This window comes from Pelodiscus sinensis, chromosome 10, assembly GCF_049634645.1.
Source record: "Pelodiscus sinensis isolate JC-2024 chromosome 10, ASM4963464v1, whole genome shotgun sequence".
Classification (NCBI taxonomy): domain Eukaryota; kingdom Metazoa; phylum Chordata; order Testudines; family Trionychidae; genus Pelodiscus; species Pelodiscus sinensis.
The window spans coordinates 55,057,345-55,070,370 of record NC_134720.1 but is presented as its reverse complement, the minus strand read 5'-3'; the positions used below and the strand labels follow the sequence as shown (position 1 = coordinate 55,070,370).

The following is a 13,026-nucleotide window of genomic DNA, read 5'->3' as shown; positions in this document are numbered from 1 at the left end:
AGCTTTTTAAGCACGAGATCACTTTTTGAATGCAAGTGCGATCGAAGAGCTACCTCTCACCCAAATACCCTTGTCCCACCTCCTTTGTGCCCCTTCCCCGAGGCCCCATTCCTGCTCACTCCATCCTTCCTTCCTCCCCCATCCTCCCTCATTTTCACCAGGCTGGGGTGCAGACTCTGGTCTTGGATTAAGGGATCTGGAGTATGAGGGGCTCTGAGCTTGGGGCAGGCAGTTGGGGTGCAGGAGGGATGCTAGGTACAGGCTCTGGGAGGGTGTTTGGATGCAGAGGTGCTCGGAGCTCTAGGGCAGGGACTTGAGGTGTACACGGGGGTTCATGACTGGGGTAGGGTTTTGGGATGTGGGCTCCAGCTGGGCCCTGCTGACCTCAGGTGGGGGTGCAGTGGGGCTAAGCCAGGCTCACCCCTGCCCTGGCCCTGGCCCTGCACCACTCCCAAAAGCAGTCGGCAAACTCCCTCCCAAGTCCTGTTGTGTCCCCTCTCTGCTCTGTGGAAATAGGATACAGAATGAGAGGGGGGGCACCCTGACATCAGCCCCCTCCTGTCCCTCCCCTGCCCAGCAAGCAGGAGGCTCCTGAGGGGACAGCTTCAAGGCAGAGGGCAGGAGCTGTGCAGCAGTAGGGGAGAGGCAGCTATGTGCTGGCACTTGATAGCCTCTTGGCCGAACCAGTCGGGATCCCCTGGCAGAGGCTCCAAGATTGACCAGTAGATCCCGATCGACTGGTTGGTGACCACTGGTCTAGATAGTTCCCTGAAAACATCTGTTCAATATGCAGTCGCAGTCTAAAAACTAAAAAGCTATCAGAATATTGGGAATCAATAGGAAAGGAATAGATGAGACAAAATACCACATTGCTTCTACATAAAATCATTGTATGCCCACATCTTGAATACTGTATGCAGATCTGGTCACCCCAATCTAAAAAAAAATATAGTGAATTTGAAAAAGGTACGGAAAGGACAACAGAAATGATTAGGGGGTAAAGAACAGCTTCTATAAGAGGAAAGATGAACACAACTGGGACTTCTCAGCTTGGAAAAGAAATTACTAAGGTTGAGGGGATATGTTAGAGGTCTAGAAAATCATGAATAGTGTGGAAAAATAGAATAAGGAAACATTATTCATTCCTTAATTAACATAACTCAAAAAGCTGAGCCAATTAAATGTATTTGTGTGCAGCAGCAGACAAAAAAGCAAATAGAATGTTAGGAATCATTAAAAAAGGTAGCGAGAATAAAACAGAAAATATCTTATTGCCTCTGTATAAAACTATGGTATGCCCACACCTTGAACACTGCGTACAGATGTGGTGGTCTCATCTTTAAAAAAAAAATCTAGGCATTGGAAAAGGTTCAGAAAAGGGCAACAGAAATAATTATTGGTTTGGAATGGGTCCCATGTGACGAGAGATTGAGAAGACTTGGACTTTTCATCTTAAAAAAGGAGAGACTAAGAGTGTGTCTACACTGCATTCCTCTTTCGAGAGAGGAATGCAATGCAGCTGAGCAAAATTGCAAATGGAGCACGGATTTGAATTTCCGGGGCTTCACTTGCATAATCGCGTCCAGGCGCTATTTTGAAATACCCTATTTTGAAAAAAGAAACGCTGTCTAGACGCAGTTATTTCGAAAGAAAACCCTCCTTTTGAAATTAGCCATAAACCTCATTTTATAAGTTTATTTTACGAGCAATTGCAAGGGAAGGGACTGCGAGGGAAACCCTCGAAAAACAAAACAATTAAAACCAATATATATATACTTTCCCATTACATATAATAACAATAAACAATTATTCTCCTTCCCATAATAATTCCCTTCAGACGCCACCTTATCTCGGGATTCTCCCTAGAGTCAGCATTCCATCATTATCTCCTAACGCAAGGCGAGAGCAAAGCTGGCCTGACAGTTCTCGTGGGGTGAGGGTTAGGTCCATTCCTCACCATTCTAAAATGACTACACATAGTCCTTGCTTCCACAACCTTAAAGACTAACAAAACATGTAGATGGGATCATGAGCTTTCATGGGTACAACCAGCTGATACCACACCTACCTGTTTTGTTAGTCTTTAGGGTGCTGCAGGACTATTTGTTGTTTAAGTTGTTCCAGTTACAGACTAATTCAGCTACCCCCCATAAAATTTCCTGTTTGTCTCTGCCACACGTGCTGTGTACCTGGGGAAAGGACCCGGAGGTCAAGGAGGAAAGTTATGTAGCATCTGCCTGGCATCATTCACAACTCCAGTTCTTATAACCCCTCAAATTTGCCAGGCTTAACTTTAATATTTTAATAATTAAAAATCTAACTGGCCAATTTGTATTATGTGTCTGTTACATGCATAAAGGTGCAAGTGCACAGATCTATCCGGCTCCTGTACATTCTTGTAAATATTGAGCTGGGTTTTCTTATAACCAGGGCTTGCTGAGCTGCGGCAAGGCCCGCTCGCCAGTCACGGTGTCCGGTGATCTGTGCATGCGCAGCTCGTTCTGCACATGCGCAGATCGCCCGAACCCGGCTCTTCCAGGTTGTAATCTACTCGCCATGGGCGAGTAGATTACATAGTTTGTCAAGCCCTGCTTATAACCATGTTTTCATTTACTCACCAGTCTCCAAAACTTTTCTCTTGGGCTACAGCAGGTGCAGGTTTACTTCCAAAGTGAACTTTAAATCTGTTCAAGAATTTTGCATTTCAAAGAGCTGGAAAATATTGTCTTTAAAGAAAGACTATTGTACATGCAAATAACTGAGGCTGAGCTGCAGTAATTTGCTAATGGTTTTCATGTGAATGAATGCACCATTACTATGTGTAATACAGTTAATGTAACTTCACTGATGTGTGTCTATGCCAGGCAGGAAAAAGAGGCTTATATCAGAGCAAAGTATGTGGAAAGAAAATTCGTGGAGAGACAGCCTGCATCAGTATCTCCTCCTGAGCCTGGCCCAAAAGTTCTGCCTCTCAGTCAGGAGGAAAAGAGGCTCAGCGGCACTGAAAAATCCCCTTTGGCAGGTGAATATGATGAACTGCTTCTCTCTCTGCTCCTCTGCCTTTGTATCTATTAGCATGTTCTTTTAAAATATGCTATTGGTATTTTTATTTACTGAGTTGCTGTCTCCATAAAGAGAAGCCAGGACTGTGTCTTGGTTGTTCAAAGTCTATTTTAGAGACACGAGACAAATATTTTAATGTGACTTGCCCTGGACTGTTTGATTTTAAGGGGGAAGAGCATCTTAAATTCAGAAATGTACTAACCACAGTCTTTCCTCCTAAACTTTCCCAATAACTTTCTCCTGCCCTTTTCCCTCCTTGCTGCCTGCTTTGTGCTTTGCTAACTTGCATGTCCCCAGCAGTTGCTGTAAGTAGCGACGAGGTGAGGCGGGAGTCTCTGTTCTGTCCCGATGAGCTAGATTCACTCTTCTCCTACTTTGATACCTCTTCAAAACTGCGTGGTAGTAAGTACTCCTCTCCTGGTGGATTCAGCATCTGCACTAGTGGTCCCTTGTGTGGTGTGGCCATCCCGCTGCCTGTAGTCCATTGTCTCCCAGCTATGGCATTGCTTCATGTCTCCAGGACCTCATTTAAGCTTTTGACATATGCTGACCCTTTCCTTTTCTGAAATGGCTGCAGTTTGAACCACTGCAAGTGTCTGGATCAGAAGTGCAGTTTCAGATTATTCTTCTGAATACTCCATAGTTACTGCTGTCCACTTGCCAGTAACTGGTAATGAATTCAGGACCAAGAGCTTGCTTTCTTGTCGTGTCGTCTGTGAAAGGGGACACCGCAGCAGGGGGACTCTAACGTCTTTTCCTAAAACCAGCGCGAAGCAGTGACAGCGGGATCCAGCGCAGTGCTGATGACAGCAGAGAACACCTCGCCTCCACCCTCTCCACAAACAGCTTGTGTGAGCCAGGTCTGTCTGATCTTGCACTTCAAGATGGGACTAAGGGGTTTCTTTTTCTGATTAAAAACATGCTAGTAAAAAGCAGACTGTGCGTTGCTGGTCGTAGTAAATACTGTGTATTACTGCGATTTTCCCCATCCCTCTTCTGTCCCAAGTGCTGTGTTAACATAGCTAATCATTCCTGATAGTGAACAGAAACGTGCCTTTCACTTTTCCTCCCTGTTTGCCATCCTTTCTCCTTCTCAAGTGTGGGAAAAGGAACATTAGAACTTAAGAACGGCCACACTGGGTCAGACCAAATGGTCCATCTAGCCCAGTGTCCTGTCTGCCGACAGTGGCCAATACCAGATGCCCCAGAGGAAGGGAACACAACAGGAAATCCTCACATGATCCCATCCCTGCCACCCACCTCCAGAGAAACAGAGGCTAGGGACACCATTCCTACCCATCTTGGCTAATAGCCATTGATGAACCCAACCTCCATGGATCTATCTAACTCTTTTTTTAATCCTGTTTTGAATCTCTCTAGCCTTCACTGCATCCTCTGGCAAGGAGTTCCACAGGTTGACTGTGCACTGAGTGAAGAAAACCTTCCTTTTGTTTGTTTTAAACCTGCTGCCTATTAATTTCAATTGGTGACCCCTAGTTCTTTTATTGTGGGAATAAGTAAATAACTTTTCCTTATTGACTTTTTCCACACAGTCATGATTTTATAGGCCTCTATCACATCCCCCCTTAGTCTCCTCTTTGTAACCTGAAAAGTTCAAGTCTTTTTAATCTCTCTTTATATGGGACCCGTTCCAAAAACCTAATCATTTTTGTTACCCTTTTCTGATCCTTTTCCAATGCCAAGATATTTTTTTTTTGAGATTAGATGACCACATCTGTATGCAGTATTCAAGATGTGGGCATACCATGGTTTTATATAGAGGCAATAAGATATTTTCTTTTTTATTCTCTATACCTTTTTTAATGAGTCCTAACATTTTATTTGCTATTTTGACTGCTGCTGAACACTGAGTGGATATTTTCAGAGAACAATCCACAATGACTCCAAGATCTCTCTTGAGTAGTTGTAGTCAAATTAGTCCCCATTATATTGTACTTATAGTTAGGATTATTTTTTCCAGTGTGCATTACTTCACATTTATCCTCATTAAATTTCACTTGCCATTTGTTGCCCAATCACTCAGTTTGGTGAGATCTTCTTGGAGTCCCTCACAGTCTGCTTCTGTCTTGACTATCCTAAACAGTTTGGTATCATCTGCAATTTTGCCACCTCGCTGTTTACCCCTTTCTCTAGATCATTTATGAAGAAATTGAATAGGACGGGTCCCAGGACAGACCCTTGGGGGACCCCACTAGTTACCTCTCTCCACTCAGGAAAGTTTACCATTTATTCCTACCCTTTGTTTCCTGTCTTTTAACCAGTTCTCAATCCAAGAAAGGACCATCCCTCTTATCCCATGACAACTTAGTTTGCGTAAGAGCCTTTGGTGAGAGATCCTGTCAAAGGCTTTTTGGAAATCTAAGTACACTGTATCCACTGGATACTCCTTGCCCACATGGTTGTTGACCCCCTCAAAAAACTGTAGCAGATTAGTAAGGCAGGATTTCCCTTTACAGAAACCATGTTGATTTCCCCCAACACATTATGTTTATCCATGTGTCTGACAGTTTTATTTACTATAATTTCAACTAATTTGTCCAGTACTGACGTTAGACTTATTGGTCTGTAATTGCCTGGATCACCTCTATAACCCTTTTTAAATATTGGGGTAATGTTAGCGATCTTCCAATCATTAGGTACAGAAGCTGATTTAAAGGATAGGTTACAAACTACAGTTAATAGTTACGCAATTTCTCATTTGGGTTCTTTCAGAACTCGGGTGAATGCCATCTGGTCCCGGTGACTTGTTACTGTTAAGTTTATCAATTTGTTCCAAAACCTCCTCTGACACCTCAGTCTGGGACAAGTCCTCAGATTTGTCACCTACAAAGAATGGCTCAGGTTTGGGAATCTCCCCAATATCCTCAGCTGTGAAGACTGAAGCAGAGAATTCATTGAGCTTCTCCACTATGACTTTATCATCTTTGAGTGCTTGTTTAGCATCTCAATCATCCAAGGGGCCCCACTGGTTGTTTAGCCGGCTTCCTGCTTCTGATGGACTTAAAATACATTTTGCTTAAAATACATATTTTAACTATTTGCTAGCCAATAGTTTTTGGCTAGCTGTTCTTCAAACTCCTTTTTGGCTTTTCTTATATTTATACACTTAATTTGACAGAGTTTATGCTCCTTTCTGTTTTCCTCACTAGGATTGGACTTCCACTTTTTAAAAGGTGTCTCTTTAGCTGTCAGTGCTTCTTTTACCGGTTGTTAAGTGGTGGCTCTTTTGAGTCTCTTACTATGTGTTTTAATGTGGGGCATACATTTACGTTGGGCCTCCATTTACTCTTGTCACTGGACCTTTTAATTTCTGTTTCACTCATTTCCTCATTTTTGTGTAGTTCCCCTTTCTGAAATGAAATGCCCCAGTGTTGGGCAGCTGAGGGGTTTCCCCACCACTGGGATGTTAATTTTATTACATGATGGTCACTATTTCCAAGTGATCCAGTTCTATTTACCTCTTGCACCAGATCCTGCGCTCCACTTAGCACTAAATCAGGAACAGCCTCTCCTCTTATGGGTTCCAGATCCAGCGGCTCCCAGAACCAGTCATTTCAAGTATCAAGAAATTTTCTCTCTGCATCCCGTCCTGAGGTGACGTGTGCCCAGTCGATATGGGGATAACTGAAGTCTCCCACTATTAACAAGGTTTTTAATTAGAGAGGCTATCAAATCTCCTTTAACATTTCATAGTCACAATCACTACCCTGATCAAGTGGTCAATAATATACCCCTATAGCTATAGTCTTATTATTGGAGCATGGAATTACTGTCCATAGAGAGTCTATGGAACGTTTTGGCTCATTTAAGATTTTGACTTCATTTGATTCTACATTTTCTTTCATGTATAGTGCCATTCCCCCACCAGCACGACCTGTCCTGTCCTGATATATTTTGTACCCTGGTATGACTGTGTCCCATTGATTGTTCTCATTCCACCAAGTTTCCATGATGCCTATTATATCAATAGCCTCCTTTAAAACTAGGCACCTCCAGTTCATCCATTTTACTATTTAGACTTCTGGCATTTGCGTATAAGCACTTTAATAATTTGTTACTATCTATCTGTCTGCCGTTTCCTGATGTTAGACTCTTTCTTTTGATTGTCTCATCTGATGCAACCCATACTTCCATCCTCTCCTCCTGCCTAGAACATAGAGCATCACTATTAACAGAACCTCCCCAAGAGATGTCTCTGTCTGATCCACGTTTTCCCCCAGCCCCTAATTTAAAAACTGCTCTACAGCCTTTTTAATGTTACATGCCATCCGTGTGGATCCACTTTGGTTTAGGTGGAGCCCATCTTTCCTGTACAGGTTCCCTCTATCCCAAAAGTTTCCCCAGTTCCTAATTAATGTAAACCTCTCCTCTCTACACCATCATCTCATCCACGCTTTGAGACTCTGAAGCTCTGCCTGCCCACCTGGCCCTGCGTGTGGAACTGGAAGCATTACAGAGAATGCCACCACAGAGGTCCTGGATTTCAATCTTTTTCCTAACAGCCTAAATTTGGCCTCCAGAACCTCTCTCTGACCCTTCCCTACGTTATTGGTACCCACACGTACCACGACCACCGGCTCCTCCCCAGCACGACACATAAGTCTATCTCAATGCCTCGAGAGATCCACAACCTTGGCACCAGGCAGGCAAGTCACCATACAGTTCTCCCGGTTGCCACAAATCCACCTCTCTGTGTTTCTAATGATCAAATTTCCCATTACTAACACCTGCCTTTTCCTAATGACTGGAGTTCCCTCCCCTGCAGATGTATCCTCACTGCGAGAGGATACCGCAACATCCTCTGGAAGGAGGGTCCCAACTATGGGATCTCTTCCCTCTGCTCCATTTGACAGTTCTCCTTCCCTGAGCCTTTCATCCTCCTTAACAGCACAGGGGCTGTCTGACCGGAGGTGTGACAGTTCTACGGCGTCCCGGAAAACCTCATCTACGTACCTCTCTGCCACCCTCAGCTCCTCCAATTCATCCACCCTGGCCTCCAAAGCCCATACACGGTCTCTGAGCTCCTAGCACCGAATGCACACAATCGTCACCTGCCCCAGGGCAGGTATATATGCTACATTGAGTGCAATTAACAGAATAGCCCCCACCCTGCTGCTGGGCTCCTGCCTGCATTCTCTCCTGCAACTACTTAGTTTACTGAGAGGGGTTGTAATTAAACCAGGAAGCTTTGTTTTTAGTTTAGTTTAGAAGTTTTAAAGACTGGCAAGTGCACCTCACCCCTTTCCAACTCCCCTGCAAACCTCCCCCTCGAAACTCCGTTAGCTGCCCCTCCCCTGGTCGCTGACTCGCGGGCTTTGTAATCCCTGGCCTTCCTGATAGCCCCGCCCCCTGGCTAAGGCTCGACCAATGAACAGAGAGTATTAGATTTCAAATCCTTTTTAAGACGTTCACAGCTTCCAAGTGCTGGCCACAGCGCACGGCCCTTCAGACAAACAGCTCAGCACTTGAATTACCAAACAGACAGACAGACACAAGCTCAGCACAGTTTCTTTCAGGCAACTAGCAAGTAACCCCTAAGCACAAACACAAGCACACCCCCTGCAGACAGCCACCTCCCTCAAGGGTCCCGTATTGGCTCCTCCGTCACCTGGAGAGCTCCCTCCCGGAACCCCTGTGAGCTGCCCCTGGCCACACAGGATGAGCTAAATCCTAAATGCCAAAGCAATACCAAACTGGAATTTCCTTTGCTTCATTCAGAGCAGAGCTGTTTGGCTGCCCTCTGAAAGGAGGCCTCTGGCATCGAAGACTCTCACCTCTGGCTACCCACCAGTCATAAGAATTGCAGAGAAGTGTCCAGAGGAAGGCACACATGGCTGAATATATGTTGCACCCTTGTAGAAGGAATTCTGACTCATGCAGAAACAATGGGAATTGCATTCTCCCGGAGAGCTGAATGAATGTGCAGTTTGTGTTGGCATCTGGAAGCAGAGCAATGAAACCATCAAAGTTAGGAGTGCCTTTAAAAGTTGCTCTGAATTTCCCCAAAATACCACCATTAGCCCAACTAGTAAAAACTACAGTGTTTTCAGTGTCGGGGTAGCCGAGAAGTCCTGTGGCACTTTATGCATGGCATCTGACCAAGTGGGTCTTTGCCCACGAAAGCTCATGCTCCAATAAATCTGTTAGTCTATAAGGTGCCACAGGACTTGTTGTTTATGCAGTGTTTTCAGTGCAGTCGGAAGACGGCCTGGGCCCAAAGTGCTCTTCTGCAGCGTGATAGGCACACCTGCCTGGTTTTCCCCCCTCGCAGACTCCATAGATATAGTCTAGAATCTTTCTGAAGGCAACAGCTCTTGTGGAGATCATCGATTGCACAAGTCCCTTGCGCGCAAATGACAGACAAACCATGTCCTCTGTACTCCAAAATGTCCCCAGCATTGACCGAATAGCACACGCAAGATACAGCCCCAGCACCCCTCACGAGGCCTCAGCTTGCCCTTGCTTTTGGAGTGCATCCCCTGTCTTTTTGCGGTTACGCAGCAGCTTGCTCTCATGCTCCCCCTGGGTGCAGCTCTCCAGCATGGAGATACTAGCCAGTAAGCCTCAAGGTCTGGCTTGGGAACTGGCTAGCAAACCTCTCTTGCTGCTTTTGCCCTCAGTCTTTCCCCCAGGAACTGTCGTCTGCTTCCCTCTGGGACCATGTGATAGCCCTGGTCATTGGCTGCTTGTATCTGCCTCTGCCTCCCGCTCAGGCAGCTCTGATTCACCAGGTCTCTCTCTGCATCTCCCTGGTCTGTTATAGCTCCAGCTGCTTTGGCTTTCCTGGTTCGTTCACAGGAGCCAAGCCGCAAGTTGCACTTGTAATTCCCTTCAGTAGATAAGATCAGAAGGAGCCACTGTGATCCTCTAGGCTGCGCTCCTGTACCACCCAGGCCATAAGGCTGCCCTGCAAAGCATATCAAAGAGCCGCCCCTCCAGGCTTTGTGTGCGCTCTTTCTAAGCACCTCTGGGCCTGTCCGTGCTGCCTGGGCCTTGTAGTCAGGCTGCCCAACAGATTTACTGCAATGCAAACCGTGTGTTAAAGCAATATGCTGATGAACCGTAAATACGCAGGGTGGGTGCTTCAGTCACAGGGTCTCAGACTTCATTGCAGCAGGGCCCTCTTCTGACAGCAGGCCTTTCTGCAGGGCACCAGCGGGCAGACCTGGAGCCTGAGCCTGTCCGCATCCTACCTCCCCAGGGGAGGGGAAGGGGGTGGGAGGCAAAGCCCAAGGGCTTCAACCCCACATTGAGGCCCATAATTTTAAGCCCAGCCTCCAGGACTAGAGCCCTTTGGAACCCAAACTGCTTCCATGTGCAGAGCAGCCGCACCTGCCCATTTCAGCCGTTGCATGGCTATTGGTGTGTGCACCGTAGTGACGCTAGGTGGTTACTGTGACGCCTGTTTCTGCTAGGGTAGCTTAATAGCAGCTTGCTGGGTATTGCTGGTGTGGATGTTTGTAAGGAGCGGGGGACAATAACATTTCTGGGCTGTGATTCTTGTTCTCCGAAGTCAGATGCAATAGCTAGACTCACGAGCAGCGTTCCATAATTACTAGTAACTTGGTGGTGGTAGATATTTTTGAACAGAACCACAGAGTGACTTTTGCTGGCTGATGGAATGTAGCTGTGACCATCTGTGTCCCCTGCTGGCAAGGTGGTTCGGTGGCTCAGAACGCTGTTCTGCAAGGTCTGCCCTGCCACATGCTAGCCACACACAGTGCTTGATCTCAGCATTGGAAGTGCGTTCGGTACTTCCCGAGAGCAAAAATGACAGGTCGTTAATCGTCTTTCTTTCAGAAGGAGAAAAGCGAGATCCTCCCGTGCCTCGTGATTCGACACAGCTCCGCCCAGGACTGCAGCTTTATCGTGCTGCCTACAAGAAGAATCTTCCTGATATGGCAGAAGCATTGGCCCATGGAGCTGAAGTAAACTGGGTCAATGCAGAAGAAAACAAAGCAACCCCTCTGATTCAGGCAGTCTTAGGGGTATGTGACTTACTGCCTCTTGATTGGGGGGGCAGTACAAATATCTCTGGGTAGGTGCTAATAGCCAAGTACTTGCTTTGCTGTCTAATGATGGCGTTTGATTTTTGGTGATGAATGACTATAAAATTACCTCCCTTGCTCATGAAGTTATCGCCGAACGTTCTCCGTTACTGGCCAGACATGCACTGCCAGGGCTTCCATGTGATATCGGAGGCCAGGCCCTCTGGGAAGTAGGATTTGGCCTGAGTTCTACAGGGTTGAGTACCGAATTGGTCTTTTGTCTTCATTCCTTAGGGCTCATTGGTTACTTGCGAGTTCCTGCTGCAGAATGGCGCCAACGTAAACCATAGGGATGTGAAAGGAAGAGGACCCCTGCACCATGCCACCGTCTTGGGCCACACTGGGTAATGCGCTGCTGCAGTACATGTTGAACCACCACTGGTCCCTGTATTGGCAGTTCTACCTTCTTGCACTGCCAGCGTTTCCCGGCGTTCTCATACTTTGTTAAATACATTCAAGGCCACTCTGACTGTTATGCACAGCCTCTTGTCCTTGTCGCATTTTCATTCACAGCCAGGCTGAAAACCCAGCGTCCTTCCCGCAATAGCCTCTGTTCAGTGACCTTTTGAATACACTCCCTCACTCTCTTGCGTTACCCATTGCTGCTACCTCCTTAGGTGTGCTGCGCTGTGATGCTGGTGACCAGTGGCTAGAACTGGTTCAGAGGGGGCCAGAACGGTCCCTGGCTACTTCCTGCCAGCACACACTGCTCTGCCGGTGTAGTCAGACATTGCCGGGCACAGTGCGGCGCAGATCTATGACCGAGGCCCCTACATGCTACTACAACAAAATAAAGTAGAAAATAAGTCACCCCCCAGCCTGCTCCCTCCCTCCTGTCCAGACTTTGCACCCCCCCTCCATTTTGTCATCGTGGATGGTTAGCTGGTGATCCACGGAAAGGTCCGTGTTGAGCAGTGTGGGCTGAGAACCACCGCCCTAGAGCATCTGGCAGCAGCCTCCATCAGAAGACAGGATACTTCACTAGATAGACCCGTGGCCTGGTATGGCCCATATGGTCATTGTTTTGTTCGTGCCTTTGGCCTTACTGCGTGTAGGGAGGGGGGATTGTAAGTTTCCATTCCCTCAACCTGATCGGCAAGGTGCGCCCGTGATATTCTTCAGTGGTTATCCTATACCGCCAGCTTATTTTTGACCAAGTAATGACTTTTTGCACTAGTGAAACCTGGGCATCATTTCCATTGAATTAATCAGATGGATTCAAGCGTGTTGCTAGGGCTTGTGTAAAATGCACTTGGAAGGGATTTGAGATGTTCAGATTATTTTATACTCAACTGTTTTGGATCCAGCTTATCTGTAAAAATGTTTGATTTTTTTTTTCTGGTGGAAATTAAGCAATAATGACATTTCTTTAATAGGCAAGTGTGTCTCTTTCTAAAACGAGGAGCAAACCAGCATGCAGCTGACGAAGACGGGAAAGACCCATTGAGTATAGCTGTAGAAGCTGCAAATGCGGATATTGTAACACTGTAAGTGTGTTTGATTAGGCTGAATTTCAGATTTTTCCTGTATTACTTTAGTCTGAGTCCTGTAAGCAGTTAAGAAATACTTAGATTTCTGCGAGAATCAGTCTAGTGGGAAAGGCATAGTATTCACTGGAGGAACTGAAATAAGCCCTATGGTGTTTTTTTGTTTTTTTTTACTGATAAAGCTCAGAAATGCTTTAAAGTTTTATCCTGGAGTGTTTTCAGTGCAATCACAATGACATTCCTGTCTTCTCTACACCACAGGTTACGCTTGGCAAGAATGAATGAAGAAATGCGTGAATCAGAAGGACTTTTTGGACAGCCAGGTCAATTCTCTAGTAACAACCATACTGAGATGCAATATAAGAAATGCATTCAGGAGTTTATTAGTTTGCAGCTAGGTGACTCAT

General features: G+C 46.1%; 1 protein-coding gene across 7 annotated transcripts in view; it reads left to right on the top strand.

Annotated features, from left to right (window-relative positions):
* Nucleotides 1–13,026, top strand: part of ACAP2 (ArfGAP with coiled-coil, ankyrin repeat and PH domains 2) — a 109,893-nt gene that overhangs the window by 88,192 nt on the left and 8,675 nt on the right. For 6 of the 7 annotated variants that reach the window (XM_075938311.1, XM_075938313.1, XM_075938310.1 and 3 more), the window contains 6 exons: nucleotides 2,865–3,022; nucleotides 3,831–3,923; nucleotides 10,885–11,072; nucleotides 11,367–11,476; nucleotides 12,509–12,619; nucleotides 12,881–12,942. In XM_075938311.1, coding sequence (XP_075794426.1) covers nucleotides 2,865–3,022; nucleotides 3,831–3,923; nucleotides 10,885–11,072; nucleotides 11,367–11,476; nucleotides 12,509–12,619; nucleotides 12,881–12,942 — 722 coding nt within the window. The remainder of the gene's footprint in view (nucleotides 1–2,864; nucleotides 3,023–3,830; nucleotides 3,924–10,884; nucleotides 11,073–11,366; nucleotides 11,477–12,508; nucleotides 12,620–12,880; nucleotides 12,943–13,026) is intronic. The other variant, XM_075938317.1, reaches the window with a different exon arrangement.